Genomic DNA, 23,561 nt, shown 5'->3' with positions numbered 1-23,561 from the left:
TCCTGGACGATGGCACTGGCCACTGGCCTCCTAAGTGGTCTCCCCACATCCCCTCTTGCCCCTTCCAATCCAATCTTTTCATTTTTAACTTTATACTTGGAGCAGGTACTGTTGCCTGTTTGCTGCTCTATCCCTTCCCCCCTCCTAACTGAAGCCCTCTCTACACTCAGAAGATCCTGACTGCTTCTTCCCTCAGCCCCAGGATAGCCATGTGACCCACTTCTGACCAGTGGGATTTAAGGTGGAATCTCCTAGAAAGTTTCTGGGAAAGAATATCCTCCCTGTTAAAAAAGTGAGAGACGCATGAGGCAATACCGCCACCCCTCCCAACCAACCCACCTCAACCTTTGGACATTGTCATGTGATACGTGATGTTTGGACCATTTCATTAAATGGCAGGGGTCAGCAAACTCTTAAAGGGCCAGACAGTAGATAGTTTAGGCTTTGCAGTCTATCTCTGTCTCAACTCAGCTCTGCCCTTGGTATGCAAGAGCAGCCATAACCAATATGTAAATGAATGGGCATGGCTGTGTGCCAATAAAACTTTATTAATAGACATTGAAGTTGGAATTTCATACAATTTTCACACAACCCGGAAATTCTTCTTTTGAATTTTTTCAACCACTTAAAAAGGTAAAAAATATTCTCAGCTCATGGGTCATATAAAAACAAGAGCAGGGACTTCCCTGATGGCGCAGTTGTTAAGAATCTGTCTGCTGGGCTTCCCTGGTGGCGCAGTGGTTGAGAGTCTGCCTGCCGATGCAGGGGATACGGGTTCGTGCCCCGGTTCGGGAAGATCCCACATGCCGCGGAGTGGCTAGGCCCGTGAGCCATGGCTGCTGAGCCTGCGTGTCTGGAGCCTGTGCTCCGCAACGGGAGAGGCCACGACAGTGAGAGGCCCGCATACCTCAAAAAAAAAATTAATTAATTAATTAAAAGAATCTGTCTGCGAATGCAGGGGACACAGGTTCAAGCCCTGGTCCGGGAAGATCCCATATGCCGTGGAGCAACTAAGCCCGTGAGCCACAACTCCTGAGCCTGCACGCCACAACTACTGAAGCCTGCGCGCCTAGAGCCTGTGCTCTGCAACAAGAGAAGCCACCACAATGAGAAGACCTCGCACCGCAACAAAGAGTAGCCCCCGCTCACCGCAACTAGAGAAAGCCCACACGCAGCAACGAAGACCAATGCAGCCAAAAATTAATTAATTAACTTTTTTTAAAAAAAGTGATGATATCATTAGATGTTTAAAAAAAAAAATAGCAGGCCAAATTTGGCCCACAGCAGGCTGTAGTTTGTCAACGCTTAATGGGATAATTAAAAATCTATTCTTAGGTCTCTTTCTTATTCTCTTACTTGCAGCCAAGAGTACAATAGTTGATACAATAGTATTTTTCTTTGTTCTACTATGAACTTGAATTTTGAAATATTTCAAACACAGAAAATAATACAACAGACACCTATGTCCCCATTACCCAGATTTCACTGATGTTAACATTTTACTTTTTATTTTTATTTATTTATTTTTATAATTTTTTATTATCTAACTTTAACAAAAATTTTATTGGAGTATAGTTGATTTACAATGTTGTGTTAGTTTCTGCTGTACAGCAAAGTGAATCAGTTATACATATACATATATCCACATTTTTTTTAGATTCTTTTCCCATATAGGTCATTACAGAGTATTGAGTGGAGTTCCCTGTGCTATACAGCAGGTCCTTACTAGTTATCTATTTTATATATAGTAGTGTGTATATGACAAATATCATATGATATCGTTTATATGTGGAATCTAAAAAAATGGTATAAATGAACTTACTTACAAGACGTATAGAGTCACAGACATAGAAAACAAACTTATGGTTGCCAAGAGGGAAAGGGGGAGAGGGCTAAATTAGGAAATTGGAATTGACATATACTTTTTTTTAAATAAATAAAGCCTTACCAAACAGCTGAAGGCCAAACCCTGCTCCCTTCCCCTTTCACTACAGGGGCACCCAATAGCTGAGGTAGGTGTGTGCTCTTCTATTCACCCTATGCACTTGCTTATCCACAAACAATGTGCCTTATTGTGTGTTTTTAAACTTCACATAAGTGGTATTGCACTGCACGTAGCCTATTTTCAACTTCCCTTCTCCCCCTCGATACTATCCATGTTGATACATGTGGAGTTGGTTCATTCAGTTTTGCCATTCTATGAATAAGTCACAATTCATCCAGTGGTTCCCCAGCTTGGGGGGAAGTTGGTCATTTGCCTATGATTTTCCTTGCACTCAAGGAGACTTATATGGGGGTGTTCACTACAGCAGAGTTGTATCAGCAAAATAATGGAAACTAGCAAAGTATCCCGACACTTCTCCCCACTGTTGGTAAGGGAGCTTTCTAACAGCACGGGTTTGATCATGTCCTTCTCCTGCCAAAAAACCTTTCGCTGGTTCCCTGTTGCCCAATCTCATGACCCTTAGACCTGTGCTTCTGCCCCTACTCTCTGCCCTTGAAGATCTGCAGCTCTGTTCCAGCCATATTGAACTCCCTTCCACCCCTGGGCCTTGGCACATGCTTTTCCTTTGGGCAAGCATGGCGCTCACAAGGCCCTCTGTGTCCTGAGCCTGCCACCTCCCCAAACCCCACACCCTCTTCCCCTTTCCCACCCTGATACGCCACCTCCTGCTCTGCACTGTCCCTGACATGCCCTCCTCCCAGCACCTCTAAACATGGAGTATCCCTGCTTCCTTGCCACTTCCCCTCTCCAATCTGGGAGCTACTTGCATTCAGGAACCATGCCCTTCATGCCTCTCTGGACCTCACCCCTGATTTGGCAAATGGAAGTTACTCACTAAATATATTTGCTGAATTGATATCTGAATGAATGAATAAAAAGTCTGATCTCTATGGCATTAACCCCCAGAAAAATGAATTCAAGAATTACACAGACTAGGATGTGTGTGACAGAGTCCGATCTAACTGACTCTTCCCCATGGATATTTGAAACCAGTAAATACTGCTATTTATAGCCCTTGAAGCTTGGCTTTGCTTGATGATTCAACCGATTACTGAATTGCCTAAGTTTTCTTAAAATTCATTTAAAACGATTTGGAAACATAAACAATCGACTCAGTTATCTACTTTCAGTTCAGGCAGGCTTCTTGTGAAAGTATGTAAATTTTTAGGAAGAAGAAAATCCGTATCTACTAGGAGGTGAATTTATAAAAAGGATGACCAGAGACTAACTAGTAACCTAACCCAGGGATAAAAGAGTTAATATAGCCTCCAAAAGGTGATAATCGGCCCCTTATTCACCAGAAGGATCTGTTCCAATGACTACACATTAGTGATTTTATTTCCACTACTTTGAGGAAAAGACTTTCTTAGTACCTTATGCCAAAGCAGAAGTCTATACATGGTGTTCCGTGAAGTTACGACACTAAATTTTTTGTGTCTCTTGTGGAAATCAATCTTACTGACTTACAAGCACATCATGAATCTAAAAGCATCTTGCTTACTAGAGACCAAGAGGCAACACAGAAAGGAATTTTTAAAATATCTTAATTTACCCTCTTTGAATCCCAGACCTTATATGCTGGGACCACTTGGAAAAGCAATGTTTCTAAATATACTATAGACTTCTCAAGCAGATGGCACAGAATATCATTTAACACTCTCCTGAACACTCAACATTATCCCCAGGGGCTCCGATTCAGAGGGGCTACTGAGATACCAAGGGGCTGGCCTGGGAGCTGGAGAACTAAAGTGTTGCCTCAGCTTTTCCATGGCTTGCTGTGTGACCTTCAGCAAGCTACTTCCCCTTTCTGGGCCTCAAATGCACATGAAGAGTGAGACTAGATGATCGATCGTGAGATAGTTGCTTCCAGTTGTGTGAGGTATTTATCAAATTTTCAAGTACGTGCAATTTTCTGTTAGTATTTTACAAGAGGAATATAAGTAGGCTAGAGAAGTTTGGATTAAATTAGGCACAAATGATAATTATTATACTTATTAAATATTGCCTTGACATATAATTGAATAAGACCAGGGTATGTTGAAATAATAAGCAAACTGTGTCTAATGACAAGGCCTTATTTTTAATACCCAAACTCCTGATGTGCTCATTTCGTAAGTGGAAAACAATAACTTCAACACTCTTGCCATCGAGTATCCACTTCTACAAGTGCAGACACACAAATAACATACATGCGTAAAGGGCTTTGCATCCACCAACTATGTATGAAAACTAGTCCAGAGTGCAAAACAAGCCCCCTAAGACCCTTCCAATTACAGAGGCAATGACAATTAACAACTGATTCGGTGAAAAATTATTTCGTGCATTCAAAGCCTAAATTACAGACAGAAGGGGAAAACATCAACAAAATAATATGGTTGGGCTAGATGGAATCCACAGGACACATTATACAAGAGGCCCTTAACCAGCTGGGCAAGGGATGGACTTTCTCACCTGATGAAGTTAATAAAAGACCCTTTGACCAAGATTTCCATGACAAAGCTCTACTAATTTTCTCAAGAAGAATCTGCTCCAGTGGTGAGTCACTGCCCTTTTACTGGCATTATTCTAATGACATGAAGTAGAAGAAAAGGTCACAATTTAGATCAATGCCATCTTTGGATGACAAAGTGGGTGAGTCACCAAATGAAATTAATGCTGAAGCGTGGTTACCATTTTTGCTGTATATACTCTCCCCTGATACACTCTATGTACGACACATTCAATGAGGCATTTCAGGAGAGCTGGTTGCTAGGTTTCAGCCTCATTCAAAGCTCTTCATTTCAGCACAGAACAGAAATATGGAAAATTTTCAAGATGATAATATAAAATTTACCATGAGGCAATCAAGGGGCTCACATGTCTCTATACTGACAGGGGCCATTATAGTGACTGACTTAAAATACAAAAGAAAAAGAAAGCCGTAGTTGAATCTTAGACATCACCCTTACTTTATAGAAGACACTGAGATTCAGAAAGGGAAGTGACTTGCCTCAATTGAAACATTTGGTGGCAAGACGGAACCAGAACTCAGATCTTCTGTCTCCTTGACCAATGCACCTCCCCCAAATCGGACATTCTTAATTTACACAGTTGACCCTTGAACGACGCACGTTTGAACTGCACAGGTCCACTTACACACAAATATTCTTCAATAGTAGATATTACATTACTGCATGGTCCATGGGTTAACCCTCACGTTGTTCAAGAGTCAACTGTATATATTTAGTTAGTAGACTTTAGATTTTACAAACTGTTTCTTACTACTGGTAATGTGAAGCAACAGTGAAACGAACAAGATGACTTTAAAAAAAAGGGTTTGAAAAGTTTGTCAGGTTTTTTATCTTTATTAAAGCATTTGTTATAAAGATGTGCTTTAACACCTCACTAAAGAAGATATACAGGCAGAAAACAAACACATGGAAAGCTCGATATCATACATCATTAGGGAATTGCAAACTAAAACAACAACGAGATACCACTGCACGCTTATTAGAAGGGCCAAATCTGAAACACGGACACCACCAAATGCTAGGGAGGCTGTGAGGGAACAGGAATTCTCATTCATTGCTGGTGGAAGTGCAAAATGGTACAGCCACTCTGGAAGACAGTTTCTTACAAAACTAAACATACTCTTACCATACAATCCAGCAATCACACACCTTTGTATTTACCCAAAGGCGCTGAAAACTGAACTCCACAAAAAACATGCACACACATGTTTATAGCAGCCTTATTCATAATTGGCAAAACTTGGAAGCAACCAAGATGTCCTTCAATGGGTGAATGCACAAACTGTGGTCCATCCAGACAATGGAATATTATTTAGCATTAAAAAAAAATGAGTTTTCAAGCCATGAAAAGACATGCAGTACCCTTCAATGCATATTGCTAAGTGAAAGAAGCCAATTTGAAAAGGCTATATAATGTATCATTCCAACTATATAACATTCTGGAAAAGGCAAAACTATGCAGATAGTTAAAAGATCAGTGGTTGCCAGGGGTTGGGGTCGGGGGTGGGGGCAGAGGGAGGAAGGATGAATAGGTAGAGTACAGGGGCAGTTTTAAGGCAGTGAAACTATTCTGTATGATAATAGTGGATCCTCGTCATTATACATTTGTCCAAAACGATAGAATGTACAACACCAAGAGTGAACCCTAATGTAAACTACGGACTTTGGGTGTGGGTTCATTGCTTTATACCGAGTGTACCATTGGGGCAGTTTACAAGGGACAGTCACATGGATTCTCAGAAAATTCACTAAACGTTCTTTGGAACATGAAAGATCATGACTTTACCCCAAAGAAGTTGATATTTAGTACAGAGAGAAGATCTCTTTAAGCATCAACAACCACATGGCATATTCATAATGAAAATAATTAAAGATTCAACATACCAATGCTTATTTTGTTAAAACAATTAAATACATTTTAACGTGTGATCAGGTTTCAGGAAGCTTGTTCCTTGAGCTGAATGTGATGATTAAAACATCTGTCATTTCTGGTTAGAGGGGTCATGCTGAAACAGCTACCCTAGCAGTCTATGCTAAGCCTGTTGGATTGGACATAATCATCAAGTTACCTGAAGGTTATTATAAGGAGGAGACTAACTACTATTAGTAAAACCAAAGCTTAATGAAACAGATGAGAACACAAAAATTATCACTTATTATTATGGAACTGCCACAAATTAAACTTTTTAAACCCACTGCGTTAACAGAAAGAACACACACCTTCTAGAATGAAAACTACATCTATCTCTGACATACGAAGAACCATGTGTTTGAACGATGTCAAACATGAATAATGTGCGTTCTGTAGCAAACACTGTGTTGAGGGCAGATATGAGGCCTAATTCTTCGCAGGGCTGCACCTGCCCCCAGGACTCCCCCTCCATGGCAGATCCAGCTGCCTCAGGGACTCAAGGAAACGGGAAGCATATATAAATGTCAAACTCACTAGAAAGAATTCTTACAAGGCACATGATACGGAATAACATTCATTCACCCAACATACGCACTGGACAACTATTCTGTGTCAGGCACAGAGCAGGGCACTGGGCAAACAGAGTGTGAGCAAAATTGGTTGCTGTGGTATCTGCCCACGTGGAAATGCATGGAACACTAGAGCTCGCCCAGGCACACACTGGGGGTGGGAGTCAGGCCCGTTGAGAAGCAAATAGTGAAGCTCCCCTTGAACTCTCTTAAACTCGCCACTGGGCGGTTGGTGTTTTGAGAAGCCTCTTCCAGCTTCTGGTGGCTGCAGGCTTCCTTGGCTTGTGGCCACATCACTCCAGTCTCTGCCTCTGTCTTCACATGGCTTTCTCCCCTGTGTGGGTCTGTTTCAAACTCCCTCTGCCTCCCTCTTATAAGGATACATGAGACTGCATTTAGGTTATCAGGGATTAGCAAAGATTATCCCACCAGGATAATCCAGATAAACTCCCCCTCTCAAGATCCTAAATTTAATCACATCTTTCCCCATACAAGGTAAGATCCACTCTTTTGCCATTCACAGATTCTAGGAATTAGTAAGTGAATATATCTTTGGGGTGCCTGTGTGATAACACTGGGCCCACCCAGGTAATTCACGATACTCTCCCCCTCTTAAGGTCAGCTAAATAGCAACCTTCGTTTCATCTTCACCTTCAACCCCCCATTGCCAGGTCTGGTAACATACTCACAGGTTCCAGGGATTAACACGTGAACATTTCGGGGGAGTCATTATTCTGCCCACCACAGATACAGCATAATTGTTACGGGCTGAAATGTGTTCCCCCAAAATTCAAATGTTGAAGTCTTAACCCCCAGTACCTCAGAATGTGACTGTGTTTGGAGATAGGGTTTTTAAAGAGATAATTGAGTTAAAATGAGGTCAATAGGACAGGCTCTAACCCAATATGGCTGGTGTCCTTGTAAGAAGAGACCGGGACACAGACACCCACCGAGGGAAGACCATGTGAAGACAGCCATCTATAAGTCAAGGAGAGAGATCTCAGAAGGAACCAACCCTCTTAACACCTGGATCTCTGCCTTCTAGCTTCCAGAACTGTGAAAAGATACATTTCCAATTGTTTAAGCTGCACAGTCTGTGGTACCTTGTTATGGTAGCGTGAGCAAACTAATACAGTAACCAAATCAAGGGAGCTACTCTCCCAACATATTCACAGGTTTCATCCATATTCAAGGGGAAGGGACTGTACAAGCATGTATATAGGGAATGGGGCTCTTGGGGGTATCTTACAATTCTGCCTTCCACAGGGGGCCTTACCCACCAGCCCTTTTTGCCTAGTCAGTCAGAAGAACTCATTTAACTTCTCTTTGCTCATTCCATTCTACCGAGCTTTCTATTCCTTTCCCACTCACCTTTTTTGTTAAAATTTATTTTCTTGATCACTCAGCTTATTAATCTTAAATTCTAGTTGGTTCAAGGTGGGCTGGGAGGGAAGAGTGAGCAAAGAGTGGAGGATGAGAACTGTGTCTCTAGCTAAGAGCAGCAGAAATACTAGGAAAAAAGGCACAGCGCTCTCAATCTGTCCTACATCCAATTTTTTTCGGAAAGAAATGGAATATAGAAATGTGAACAGACTTCATTTTTCACAGTCCCAAAACATTTTCATTTTCTATTGTGAGTCTTTTTAAAATAACAAAGTCTGGCTATGCCACATACGTTTTTCTTTAAAATACATATTTGTATAGTTTGCACATAGCTGAGAAAATCAGATTCTGTTTCTACTCTCATGCTTTCTGCTTTTGTGCATGTTAACAGGCCAGAGCTGAACTTGATGATGTTACCGATAATTGCAGAATCACATAGTAGAGCACTGGAGAGTATTCCTGGACCGGGATGTCTGGCCGCCTCTCGCCACTGTTGTCTTTGGGACATGTCTTCAGCGGGACTCCAGCTGAAACACAGATGCAGTGCTGAAGGGTGGGAGTGGGGAGCGATTGAGAAAGAGAGTGTGTTTTAGGGCTTCAGAGCAGAGTGCACACCCTGGGAACAGAGAGCCACAGATGCCGATGGGAGAAAGAATTTGATGACCCTCCAACTGTTTCAGCCTTCTTCCCGAGGCAGAGCTGACCAAATTTCGTAGAGGGACTGTATTGGTATCTTGCCACCTACTAGGGCCAAGCCCTCATGCAGCTGTAAAGTCCTCTGGAAGATGGTCCCACCCCAGGCCCTGCCCTGTCCTGACCCCCAAATGCATGCCTCTCACACCTCCATTCCATATCTATGTGTATGTCCATATCCACGCCCGCAGCCGTATCCGAATCTATTGTACATATACGTGTATACACTGCACGTTGCCTCATCCAGTTAACAAATCAGTTGAGCCCTGCAGCAAACATTGCTGGGAGTCTCACCAGCATCTAACCCCTCCTCCAGGGGTGGGCATTGAGTGGCCTGAGTTAACCAGTATAACCCCCAAGTGATTGGTTTGGGACTGGGCACTTGTCCAGGCATAAACCCACCAGTGCTTGGCACTGCATGGCCAGAGTGATTGTTTCACTGGTGGGCACATAAACTGAGTTACTCCAGAGTGAAAAGCCCAGGGGGGCTGTTCGGTGGTTGGATGACTGTCTGTGGTGTGCTGATGAAGCCCAGGAATGGCCGCAGTCATTCTGTCCTCATGAGGGAAGGAAGCCTGAGGATGTTACCAACACACTGAGAAGGACATGCAGAAAGAATCGCAGAGAAATGGAGCAGGCATCCTAATTAACTGTGCCAATGGCTCAGCCCCATCTCTGGCCTTTTGCATCGTTTGAACAGCATTTTCTGTTACTTGCAGTTAACCAAGAACATCCTTATTAAAACCAGTGCTAGGCCCTGGGGATTCAGTGGTGAATAAGACAGTGCCTACTCTCCTGAGCTTATGCTTTCATGGAGGGAGGCAGATAATAAACAAATAAGATCATTTCAATCAATGTTCTGTGAGAGTGATGTGAGACTTGCGACTTTCGATTAGGAGGCCTCTCTGGGGAGGTGACTTGAGAGTTGAGACCTGAAGGCTGAGAAGGAGCCAGGGGAGAGGGAAGATCTAAGGGAGAGGGAAGAGCCGATGCAAAGCTGTGCGGTGGGAGTGGTCATGGGAGATCTGCGGAAGGGAAAGCAGGCTGCCCAGTGCTGAGCAACGGGGAGCGAATGAAACAAAGGGAGGAGGCCTGGCTTGTAGGCTGTGCATGGAGCTGGGATATCACTCTGAGGGAGACTGGGAGCTATTTGGAGGATTTTGAGCAGAGGTATGGCATGCCCGATCGGTCGAAGATTTTGCGGTACGCGGGCCTCTCACTGCTGTGGCCTCCCCCATTGCGGAGCACAGGCTCCGGACGCGCAGGCTCAGCGGCCACGGCTCACGGGCCCAGCCGCTCCGCAGCATGTGGGATCCTCCCGGACCGGGGCACGAACCCACGTCCCCTGCATCAGCAGGCAGACTCTCAACCAGTGCGCCATCAGGGAAGCCCTCGATCGAAGATTTTTAAAGGAAGAAACCTTCTAGCTGCTTTGTGGCGAAATGACTACAGTTGGAGGAGTGAAGCTGGTCCAGACCCAGGCAGTAGCAGGGAAGATGGTGAGAAGCAGAAAGATACAGGGACTTTCATCTCTAGCATGCATTCCCTCAGGGTAGCCCGATGCTCCTTTGAAGGGACGCTATCAAGTGAGTCGCCAGGATGTGAGCTGCTCTCCACCCAAGTCCTGTATTTTCTAAGAGGATTAACCTAAATGCATCTTTAATGGGCAAAACAGCAGGGTGTGCGTGAAATGAAGAAAGATGTCAGCAATGCGAGGAAAAATATTTGGGGGCAGGGGAGTCATACTATTAATGGAGTAGATATGCCTAGGAAACCCTTCTGGTTTTCTCCACTACTCCCTTTACTGTTCAGACCAAATTCACTTGAACTCCTGGGTTAGGTTTCGCCTCTCTCCGAAGACCACAGCGGTGAGGATTCCAAATAAGGTGAAGGCATCAGAGGAGCAGCAGTGGCCATTTCTTGGCACACCTAAGCTGTCTCCAAGTGGGCTGTTTCCTGTACTACAGTTTTCAGTTAACATAATTCATTAATAGTGAAGCAAAGTCAATATGGATGGTCAAGGAGCCCGTAAATTCTGATTTTAAACTAAACCTTCAATATAGCATTACACAGGATTCTACCTTTGCCTAATAAAGTGCCTATCATTTCAGGCCTGCTTTATACAAACATCTTCAAGTCCAGCATTAAAAATATCCATGTATAATTCTCCATCTCTAGCAGTGGTTCTCAAACCGGCTGCATCAGAGCACAACCTGTTATAAATATGTATTTCCAGGCCCCACCGCCCCGGGGTTCTGACTCAGGTTTGGGTTAGGTCTGGGCACTAAATCCCACAAGGTGACTCCAGTGGTTTCTGCATTGTCATTACCCGTCTCCTGAGTTCCCTGGACATTTTACAATCTACTTTTGTATATAAATACAATTGTACGTAACCTGTACATTTTGATACTAAGATGTCTCAAATCTTTTTTTGGAGTGGATACTTATTAATGAGAACTAGCTGGAACCCTCCAAAGTGCAGCAGGGAGCTGGAATGAGTACAGCTGACCCTTGAACCAGCGGGGATTAGGGACACCGACCCTCCCCACAGTGGGAAATCCTCTAACTCCACACTCCCCATCTGCAGCTTCAACCGACCAGATTGTGTAGCACTGTAGTATTCACTACTGAGAAAAGCCGCGAATAAGTGGACCCATGCAGTTCAAACCCGTGTTGTTCAAGGGTCAACTGTACAATCCACAAGTGGCCTAGAGGACAGAGGAAACAGGGCACTGGCATGAGGGAGTGGTGTGCTGGACATTGCCAGGAACTGACTATCCCTGTCTTTAATTAGCCACAGGTATTCCCCACCGTCACTCCTTCAGTGGTATTTGAAGCCCATTCGCCCCCAAATGATTTTTTTTAAGGCACAAGGCAAAGAGCTGCTTTCTTTTCCCCACTGCTACCTACACCAATTCTGACAGGCCCAGCACAGCCCTTCCAGTCTCAGCATCCCTCACAGCCCCCACCCATTTGAGCATCTCTGGCCTACATTTACTGCATAAAAGCTTACCCTTGACAGCTCTATTCATATTCTATACAGTATAAACAGAGAGGCAAACAAATGTAAAAAAAAAATGAAGAGGTTAATAAACTTAACTATTAATTTAATCAGGAGACATCTAAGTATAATTACGAACACTTTTTTAATGACAACAGACGGTAAATTTATACAAGTTATACAGGTTAGAATATAATGAATACAAAATCCATCCAGATAAGTTAGAAAAACATCACTCACAAAAGTAAATCTGATTCAAGTGGGTAAAGAACTCAAGCCCCCCATTTGGATAATCACACGCAGCTTTCAAGGTAGCGCATCTAAAATCTGCCCCTTGTCAGGGCGCTATTCAAGACTACAGCATATTCAGTGACTAGCGACTTCAAAGATTCTAACACTTTTAGCATCAAGGTCAAGAGAAATCTCATAACAGGTTCACTATGCAAAAAAAACGAGAAAATGTGAACGTTTTCTGCAAACTGTAAGGTGCTGTGCAGATGTTAGCTATTGCTATTATTACTGTTCAGTGAGATTTCACTGAACTTGAGAAAAAGGAAGACTAGTCTGTAACTGACAAATATGACCTATAGAACATCTTCAAAGGAACGCAGATATTACTTTCAAGCACACGTAGCAACAAAACAGGCAAGGAAAGTGTGGCCAGGAGTGATGTTAGGTTGAGGAATTCCAGAGTACTTTAATGAATATATAAAGGCTTAATCTGTTCACAGGTTACACGTAATATTTATCGTTAGGTTCCCAAAGTCCCTGAAAATAATTTATTTTCTCAGGTGACCCTTCCCCCTACAAAAAGGAAAAAGAAATCTTGTCAAGTTGTTGAGCGTGCTGCTTCAGGCCAGCTCTTGCAAACGCTATCTTAAATGGAAGAGCAGAGGCTGCGTGAATCAACTTGTACCATAGGCAAGCCATTTATAAAATGGCCTACCAACAATGTACAACTTCACTTGAGCATAAATAAAACAATAAACATGAACTTGTCTGGAGACAAGAAATATACGCTAGATGCATTTAAAACAGGATATAAGTTCTTTGTCTCATGTACCTTCAGCTTTCATCTTTCCTTGGGTACACCCTATCTGTTTAACTGTTTTTACTGGTCTCCTTGGGTACTCTAGCTGTATATATAAAATTTATACAAAAACAGAAAATAAACACCAAACAAGTCAAGCAGTTGCTTTTTGGGCAAAGCTGATGAGACCTTTATGATGAAAATAATCTTACAGTATATTTCTGTTATATTCCCATGAAACGCAGGTTGTTGTTTTTTTCTTTTTTATGGAGGGTTTCAATTTCTTCAGCAATTCAAAACTGAATTCTGCTGTCATATGTAAAATGGTATCCACTTGAAGAGCTAATGACATCAGATGCATTCTACAGCAGACTTTTCATTTTTTAGCACAATGAGAATAAAGATTATATTCTGGGGGGCAACATGGGAGGTGAGGTGAATAAGGTCATGTGTTAAATCAGTAGCCTGTACTGACACTTCAAGTTACACTCCCTAATTGAGGTTATTCTTACAATCAGTTTTCAAACAATAGTGAACATATTCCTACCTTATAACATTTATATAAGGGCTCAATTGTAGCTTTCCTTTCTATACATCCGGAAGTATATACATTGTACAAGAGGAAATCACTGAGGCATCTTGAAAAATAAATCTACTTGTCAAATACCATGTTATTTCAACAGCAGCAAACTACTCACTTAACAGTTAAAACCCTAAGAAAATATTAACTGGTGTGAAAACAAGTCTATATTGTAATAACCCCAAACATCAACCTTAGCATCCGATTCTAACTTTCAAATGCTGGGTACCTTTTCCAAGAGGAAATTACATCTGCTCTTGCATGAATCCCCGGTTTAAATACTTGCAGAAACACACCCATGTTATCTACTCAGCAAATGTCTGAAATCAAGCAAAACAATCCAACACAGGACATTAACGTTTTACAAATAGCATAAGATCCCAAAAGTACAAGAAAAACCTTGACATTATAGAAAAAGAAATTAGGTGGACAAATTTTAGTACAACAAGGCATCTAAAGAGGGGACCATCTAGAAATCTACCATATAGTACACTAGACTCAATCTGGAGTACCCTACAATTCCATATTAAATTTGTAGAATTTTATACCAAAACTGTAGTCTTTTTAAGAAAACATTTTACATTTAGAATAACTACTTAAGACATTTAAACTGTAGATAACATTTAACTATAAGCAAGAATAAAAAAGAGTCCTACAATAATCTTTTATTTCTTCTCAACAATTAAATAAACACAAATGCCTTCTTTGCTTTTATGCCTAACTACCTCTCTACTCCTTTAGTCCAGTTCCACAACATCAAAAGTAGGGGTGAACAAACAAAATCAGTAATGGCAAACACTCACAGCAAGAGCCATTGTATTAGGGATTATCAATGACAGGAAATTTGTACAATGAAATATCTAGTTAAAAGAGTAACCTACTAGAGAATGGACTTGAGGATACGGGGAGGGGGAAGGGTAAGCTGGGACAAAGTGAGAGAGTGGCATGGACATATATACACTACCAAACGTAAAATAGATAGGTAGTGGGAAGCAGCCGCATAGCACAGGGAGATCAGCTCGGTGCTTTGTGACCACCTGGAGGGGTGGGATAGGGAGGGAGGGAGGGAGGGAGACACAAGAGGCAGGAGATATGGGAACATATGTATATGTATAACTGATTCACTTTGTTATAAAGCAGAAACTAACACACCATTGTAAAGCAATTATACTCCAATAAAGATGTTAAAAAAAAGACTCAATAAATGAAAGCTATTACTATTTAAAAAAAAAAAGTAAAGGTAGAATGTGCTTTTTAAGAAAACGGCCAATAATCACTCATCTGAAAAAATGCAAATAGCCGCCAGGTAAAATGGGCAGAATTTGAACTTAAACCAAAGTTTTAGTGTGTAACAAACTAGCATTAAGAAATGAGCACAGGATGTAAACCAAAATAGTGGTTATCTCCAGGTGGCAACATTACAGGGAATTTAAATTTTCTTCCTGTTTTAATATGCACTTTTTTGGGGTGTGTTTTTAGATTGCACACAAGTAGTACCAAGTGGCTAGAAAGAACACAGACCAAGGAAACGGAAGTAAAACCACAGGGTCTTTTTCTATCAGAAAGGACCTCAAGGACTATCTAACTTAGATACATTATCTATTGATGTATCTGGGATATAACGGCACTGACTTAAAAGACTAGAGTAGAAATTCCAAGAATACTTCCTGGATGATAAAAATAACCTATTTTCAGGATTGTTTACACTCCCTAACTATGCAAAAATGAACACATTTAAATGTAAATTCACTCATATACATTATTAAAAAGTAGGAAAAACAAATTTAAAGGGAGTTCACACAACCTTGTAATTAAAGAGTAAGTTCATTGTTGAATGACCAGAGCAAAGCAGATCGTTACAGAGTTTGTCTGAAAGCAGGAGGCTGGCCTGAAAGGGGCCTTTAGGGAGTAGGCTGGGTGCCTAGGCAGGTAGCTCTCTCTGCTTTGCTGTCTGCATTCTTCAATAAACCCAGTCCTTTTACATGAATGGGTGTGATTCAACCTAGTTTCCCCATGAAATAATGTAATGAAAGATTTCTATTGACGAGGGATTACACTTTATGCAAAATTTCTCAGTGACATTCAGATTAATTCCAGTGTCCACAATTTAAGCAATTTCCAATACGCATTTACAACCCAAAACCCAATGACGTGGTATTTTCATGACAGTTAGGAAAAGTGTTCCAGCGAAAAATAAAGTTTAGATTTGCTCCACTATGTACATCTGAATATATCCAGAGGAGTAAAACTCAAAGCCAACCAAAAGACAAAATGCTATAAAATATTGTTTTGTTGTAAGATAATCAAATTCCTCCCAGAATAATGTGTAACTAATTTCACATACTTATTTGTAACCAATTTAACTTTTCCAAATTCTCATTTGCAAATGAGAGGCTCATACAGTTAAAACTGATGATACAAACCACTGTTTTAGAAGGATCAAAATTTACACTAGTCAAACGTGATTCCATAAGATTGATGTTCTTTCACTTTATTAAAATCATTTACCACTTACCATAAAATCATTTACTCCAGACACATTTACCATTTAAAAAAAATCAATTTAATGCTATCAAAAGGTGATGTTCACTTTAATCCTGTTTGCCTTCGCGCCACTGCCTTGAGCCTTCATTCCAGGCCACGTAAACAAAGAGGGCGAGCACCACGTGGACAGCGACCACTGCAACAATAGCAGCATAAAAATAGCTGTCCCTATTGGACATCCCAAAGGCGCCTATCGAGAGAAAAAAGTTTCCATTTTATTCCAAAATGTATCAAAATACAAAAAACAAAGCATACTAATTTTTAGTAGCTATATATTTAACTAGTCAGACAATTAAAAAGGAATGATTTGCATGGTGATAAATCAAGTATTCACTGAAAGATCTGAATACATTCTACACAAGAAGAACATTATGTTGAATGAAAACCACAAGTGATCACTTCATCTAAGGACTCTGACATTAAAAAAGGGAGCTTTATTTTCTCTTCCTTCCAATGTCTTCCACCAAAGGTACATTCCCCCAAATTCCTCCTCCCATGTCAGGCAACTCTTGCTCTCAAAGGGCTGTTAAAAGAAAGGATCTGCAAGCTATTCCACAGAAAACCATAAGCAAGTATGATGTCAAACTGAAATAACCAAGTGATGAAAAAGTTCATTTCATGCAACGTGATTTTTGAAAAGCAAAACAGAAGCAGCAAAATTAAGAATACCCAGTTTAAAGATATAAAGAAGTCATAAAAGCACAGAATCTCAAATATAGTTAAGGGGGAAAATGTCTTGTTTTATGGTCTAGGATTACCTTCAAAAACATAAGATTTAGTCGTGAAATATAACCCAATAGGTACAGTGATCATTAAAGCTGTGAAGAACAGGAGCGTCTTCAGAGTGGATGCTAGTGAACTTTCATTTCTGGAATAAAGTAAACAAAGAGAAAATCAGAGCCTGCACAGCCATTTCCAACTATTCTTGTGTCCATAAATGCTATAAATACCCACAGAAAAGATGCTGGGAACACTGCTCCTGCCTTGAAAGCAGTGGCGAGAGGAAGAAGGGGCAGTGCCAGGGACTCAAAATTAGAAGATCCTAGAAATCCAGCAGCAGATCCAGTGTGAAAGGAAGTATAAAGTACAAAAAAGTGGTTTGTAATCTCCCAAGTGCTATGCAAATGTACACGATTTACAGAATTCACAATGGAGGTAGCAAGGGAGAAGATACACCGAAAACAACTAATGAACGTCCCTTCACAAAGCATCCTATCAGTGGCTAGCTGAATACAGTACAGACAAGGTTTGAGAATCTCCAAAGAAATAGGAGCCTAGAACAATCTGAATGCAGCTGAAGGAAACGTACTCAAATGTCTTTGTAATTAAGTAACTAGAGTACAACTTAGACGGCCTTCACACATGGATGCATTAAATGTTTGATATCGAGACACTTTTTGTTCAGTGAATTCTATTCTTCCAGACTATTTTAAAATCAATGGAAATATTGCAATGGGACGTTTTGTTCCACAATACAATAAAATGATTCTGAAGAATGCAATTAAGCTTTTAAAATTATATGCTTAAAGAAAAACAAGTCAGATAAACTGTTACTTAAAACATTAGCAATGTAAAGATTATAGCCACACCCACTTGTCTATGCATCACCTAAGACTTCATGGAGCTACAGAGGCAGAGCTTAGTGGTGGCACCAGACCACGTGGCCCTCAAAACCTAAAATATTTACTATCTGGCCCTTTCCAGAAAAACTTCGCCAACCCAGATGTATACTATTCCAATTATGTTAAAAATGTGTGCACATGAAAAAGGACTCCAGATTAATACACAATAATAAAGTTATTTCCCCACTTTCAAATACTCCTTAAGTTGTTTTACTGATGAGCAGATACACGTCAGCATTTGTCCTAATGCACTGTCACAAATGAGCAACTACTGACAGTGAAGCGTAGTAAGCTTCCAGCAACCCTGGACACACACCTCATACGTTACGTTTAAAAGCAGTAGGCCCTACAGCTCTCAACCTTTAGATCAAGTCTTTTTTTCCTTAAATCTAACCATCCTCACACTACCTTGTCAGAGAGGAAGAAATTTTCCTCTACCCTCCTGGGTTCTTCCGGTTGTTCTAAGAATTAAATTGACATGAGACATATTAACAGGAGAAATATCAAACAAAGTTGAGTAACATGTATACGTGGAAGAGACCCAGGAGAACTGAGTAACTCGCCAAAATGGCCGAAACCCTTGCCTTAAATACCGTCTTCAGCTAAAGACAAGAGGATGTTGCGGGTAGGGGTTGGGGACTTCAAAGGGGAAGGTGGCAATTCACATGAAGATGGCAAAGCAAATGTTTGGTAAACAAGTGCTTGCTGGGCCATGCAGAGTCTATGGGACACAAAGTGGACATCGGTCTCTATGCCCCATTTCCCCACACCTGGCCCATACTCTTTGCAGGTATCTCTGGTGATAGCTCTCTTCCAGGAACAGGCCCTCTATCTAAATTTTTTTAGGCAATTAAGGGGAAGGTCAAAGTTTCTTCCTGAGTCTTTTGGGCTGCGACTGTTTTCAGTGTGAAATAATCCGCATAGCAAAGAGACATTTCGGGGTGGCAAGTGTCGCTCCCCTACAACCTTAACACACGTCCAACTTTATGCTCAGAGTCAACACTTGAACTTAATTCTTTCTGGTAATACTCAGCAAGAGGTTCCAGTTTTTATCTATATCTCTAGGAAGAATACAGCCCAGCCTTCAAGGTCCCCCCAGGATAACCTCTCTTCTAGGCACCTTTCCTGATAATGCCAGCTGGAACGGTTCATCACTCTGGGATCCAACCACACTTAGTTCATGCCTGTTGTTACAGCACTTAACATGACAGCTTGTGTCCTAGGCAGTCCTGCACATTCGTCTGTACCCCTAGACAATCCAGGCAAAGGAGTTCTTATAATTGTGTATACCACTACAGGAGAGGCTTCTGGCAGGCCACAAAGGAAGGGAACATTTCACGTTTATACCAGTGGTCTACAAGCTCTTTTGACTGTGCAATCCATCATTAAATAAAAGTTTTGAGCACATACCCCCATACAGGCATAATGGTTTTTAAAATAAATTATCTATACACATATTACTCATGCATTATTTAAAATGTAAAACACATGCAAAAACAGACACTAAAAGGGATAAGGTTAAAAATTTTTTAATTTATGTAGAAATTCTACTATTTTCTTTCCATACTTCAGTGAATCATCTTTTAATACATACCACTTCGGTGATCACTCAGCTATACATTCTCATCTAACATACATAAGCTCCCTTACACTGTTTCCTAACAGAAAAATTTTAGAAAAATTTCTGGCATAATCTTTATGAATAATATGAGTGTCTGCAGGAGTTCTATATAAAAAATACAAAAAGTCACATCCAAAGAAAACAAAAACACTAATTTGAAAAGATACTTGCACCCCAATGTTCGCAGCAGCATTATTTACAATTACCAAGATACAGAAGCAACCTAAGTATCCATCAACAGATGAATGGACAAAGGAGATACGATATATATATGTATACACACAGACACAAACATATCAATACATACGTATAATGGAACACTACTCAGCCATAAAGAACAAAATTTTGCCACTTGCAGCAACGTGGATGGACTTGGAAGGCATTATGCTAAGTGAAATAAGTCAGAGACTGTATGATATCACTTACACATGGAATCTAAAAACTACAACACACTAGTGAAAATAACAAAAAAGCAGATTCACAGATATACAAAACAAACTAGTGGTTACCAGTGGGGAGGGTGGGAGGCGCAATACAGGGGAAGGGGAGTGGGAGGTACAAACTATTGTGTAGATAGGCTACAAGGATGTATTGTACAACACGGGGAATGTAGCCAATATTTTGTAATAACTATGTATGGAGTGTAACCCTTTAAAAATTGTATAAAAATTAATACATACATACATACATAAAGTCGGTATTTGGCCAATTCTTTTGTGGACCCCAACAAAAAACTTGACCTTCATGGTGTTTCTTTGGGGAGTTAAAGTATGTGTTTTTCGTATGGATGCCAAGGGGGGAAAACCGCGGTGGGGTGGGGATGGTGGTGTGCGGATGGTGGTGTGCTGAATTGGGTGATTGGGATTGACATATATACACTGATGTGTATAAAATTGATGACTAATAAGAACCTGCAGTATATAAAAAAAAACAAACAAAAAAAACAACTAATACTAAACTTTCTTTGGGTTATTTGTACGGAAATATGTTAATATAAATGTTTCAGACATTACATGAAATTTCTAAAAATCTTGTATGTTCTTGTATAATGTTATAAGTCATAATTCTAGTTATTACTTTAAAATGTATATCTCAAAGGTAACTAAATTTCCTTGTCAATTGCATTATTATGAACTTTCATCAAATCTTTAACCGTGGTCATTTTTAAATCTTTTGTCATTACAGACAGTTCTGGGTGTACTCTGATGCTTTTGCAAAAATGTTCCTATAAAAGGGTTTCATCTTCAAGGAATTCATGGAAAAGACTGACAAGTACAGGTTTCTGGTAACTGACTATACTGCTGAACTGAATGAATAAGCATTTTCAGAACTCTAATGGAAAACTGATGAATTCATAAAAGTGCTAACAAAAGATCAAGATGAAAAAAAATTAATTACATGGGACTGAGTGAACTGATGAGGATGATTATAATTTTTGTGACTTTCTGTTTGAATAAAAAAAAAATCCCACAAGGACTCAGAGGCAAAAAATATACAAATCAATTTTCATTGCAAAGTAAAGGAGCTGTAACAATGGAGGATTCCTGGACTGAATGTCAATATTATGACATAGTGTGAGTGTGTTTTGTGTTTGATAATTGCAATCATTGTTGCTTTTGTTGTGGTCACCCATTTACAATGCTTGGTGTTAGTTTATTTCTCTCTTGTAAAAATAAAATACAGTGTGTGTGTGTGTGTGTGTGTGTGTGTGTGTGTGTGTGTGAAAAAATAAATACTTAAATAAATAAATAAAATAAAGTATGTGTTTTTGGTGTGCAAAATTCAGATCTAACCTAATAAAGAAACAAACCTTGAGAATCTAGAGAAAGGGAAGGTTAACCGGTTCTCCTGTTCTTTAGATCATCTCTTGAATATCTATTATCTGGCCTGGCTTTGAGAAAAGTTTACTATTGAAAAGATGATATAATACCATAAAAATGTTTTAAAGCACAGAAAATCACTTATGATCCCACCACACAAACAGAATCTTTTCTGCATGTTAATTTCTAGCCCCACGCACTCTACACATAGCATATCTTAACAATTTGTAGCTTATCTCCAACTCCTTCTCACCTCTCTTTACCTTAAGCTCCAAAAATTTGACTTTCAGTCTCACAAATATAGGACTAAGTACAAAGTTAAGCATACAAACTTCTGAGAACTAGTTTTTCAAACTTCCTCTAGTGTTTATAGGACATTTTCTCCTTGCCAGCTTGGGTATAACCGGTGATTTATTCTAAAACAAAGCTACTGATGTCATTCAACTGATTTCTCCTATGTGTCTCTGATCGGGTGTTACTGAGACTTGTTAGAAATGAATGAGAACATTCAGAATTAGAACTGGCCTCACACAAAACAAATAATTCAGGATGAACCTTACTGTGTCCCCACTCTTAAAACCATCTAGAGTTTACCCACTTCATATAAACTTCTGCAGCAAACACTAAGCAGATAGAGCTTACCATGTTCCCTTTTATGGCAAGCAAGACTTCCACTGCAAGTAGATTTCACTGCAAATTCCATTAGGAAACACTAGAATCAGTCTAGGAGGGCTATACTGTATTCTAAGTGTACTTAATAAAAATACCTGTTGGTAGCGTCACTACTAAACAGTAATAAAAAAAATAAACACCTACATTGCCATTGTGAGAGTGAAAAAGATCACGGGGCTCCAAAAATCACGGGCTTTGGAGTCAGTGGGCTTGGACAACTGCCAGCTTCAACACTTATTGTGTGACCTAACCATGTGATCTTGGGCAAGTCACTTATTCTGAGTCAACTTCATCATTTTTAAAAATCAGGAAACTAAGCACTTTCTTAATTCTGATAATGTATGTATAACAAAGCACCTAAGCTGAGCCTGGCATACACTGAATGGCGGCTAAACCCCTCCCCATCCTCTTGCCTCGTGAGATATCAAGAACCACCCGCTCTCTCCTCAGGTTCCCTCTACTCGGCCACCAGCCCCCATCCGACTGACTCCCCAAGTGAAGAAGGCTCAAATCAGGGAGAGCCCTTTCTCCCTTCCATTCGTTCATGCGTACAACAAACATTTATTAAGCCCTGACGATGCAGGCCCTGTGGGGGACACGGAGACGGAGAAGGCCAGGTTCCTGTCCTCAGGGAGCTCACCCTGCAGTGGGGAAAAAGACTGCAGACAGCAAGATCGCAATATAGACAACAGCGAGAAGCGGTGCTAGGCCAGAAACAGGAGCTGAAAGCCTCCCTACCTATCCCCCAAGACCCCGGGCCCCTTGCTCCCGAGCGAAGGGTAGGGGCCGGGCATGCAAACACTGCAGGTCCCAACCTACTTCCCCTCTCTCCTCTAGCCCGCAGCTCCGGCCCCGAGGGTCTAGACCTCACGCCCACCCACCGCAGGTCAGCCCGGTCGGCCCAGGCCTTCCCTCCTGCCCCGCTCCCAGCCAGGGACGGTCCGCCTCGTGCTTGAGGCCCCCGCCCGACCCCGCCCCGGACTACCTGAAGTCGCACGGCTGCAGCGCGTTCAGAGCCGCTTTATCAAAACGCTCCATGGCGTCGCCACGCCCGCAGCAGGCGCTCAGAAGCGAGCTGGGCTCGGCGTCCGCGCTTAATCGGCTCCGCGGGACCGGTCGAAGCAGACCGCGCCGGAAGTGCCGGCGAGCGCCGGGCGTTGGGCCGCAGCGCGCAGGCGCGGCGCGCCGTTGTGACGCCGGGCGCAGGCGCAGGCGTGGTCGCGAGCGTTCACGTGACTTACCGGCAGGGGCTGCGGGGCGTGCGCCCTGCCAAGAGAGGCCTTCGCTCCAGGAGCAGGCCGGGCGAGTACCCCAGCCACTCCACGTTGAGCCGGGACTTGCCTCGCAGCATGGTCCTCCGGAGAGGGCGGTGCTGCGGCCGCCCCCTGAGCGCGCGCGAGCACTCCTCGTCCCCGTTCCGGCCCCTATCGCCGAGCTGTGGTTGCGAGGCGACTGGAACAGATGATCTGCGAGCAAGGAAGACCAGGCAGACGACTGGGGTGCTAGGCAACCAAGCAGTTTCCGACGACAACAACACAAAAAAGTAGTGCACATTATTCCCCAGTCCTTGAGTAAATGCCTCATTAATTATTGCCCCCA

At 41.6% G+C, this 23,561-nt stretch overlaps 1 protein-coding gene across 2 annotated transcripts; it reads right to left on the bottom strand.

Annotated features, from left to right (window-relative positions):
• Positions 1 to 14,247: 14,247 nt before the first annotated feature.
• On the bottom strand, positions 14,248 to 23,325 carry VMA21 (vacuolar ATPase assembly factor VMA21). Of its 2 annotated transcripts, none has more exons than XM_082864743.1 (3): positions 23,204 to 23,325; positions 16,986 to 17,095; positions 14,248 to 16,417 (listed from the first exon to the last, which is right to left on the bottom strand). In XM_082864743.1, exons 1-3 carry the CDS (start codon positions 23,311 to 23,313, stop codon positions 16,275 to 16,277), a joined length of 363 nt encoding a protein of 120 aa, XP_082720869.1. In that variant the 5' UTR covers positions 23,314 to 23,325; the 3' UTR covers positions 14,248 to 16,274. The 2 variants fall into 2 exon arrangements, with proteins under 2 accessions (XP_082720869.1, XP_082720868.1); XM_082864742.1 differs by lacking the exon at positions 23,204 to 23,325 and adding an exon at positions 22,948 to 23,078.
• Positions 23,326 to 23,561: the final 236 nt, after the last annotated feature.

Source organism: Leucopleurus acutus (assembly GCF_964270905.1).
Source record: "Leucopleurus acutus genome assembly, chromosome: X".
Taxonomy (NCBI): Eukaryota; Metazoa; Chordata; class Mammalia; order Artiodactyla; family Delphinidae; genus Leucopleurus; species Leucopleurus acutus.
Note: the sequence above shows the minus strand (reverse complement) of the source record. Positions and strands in the feature narration are given on the sequence as shown.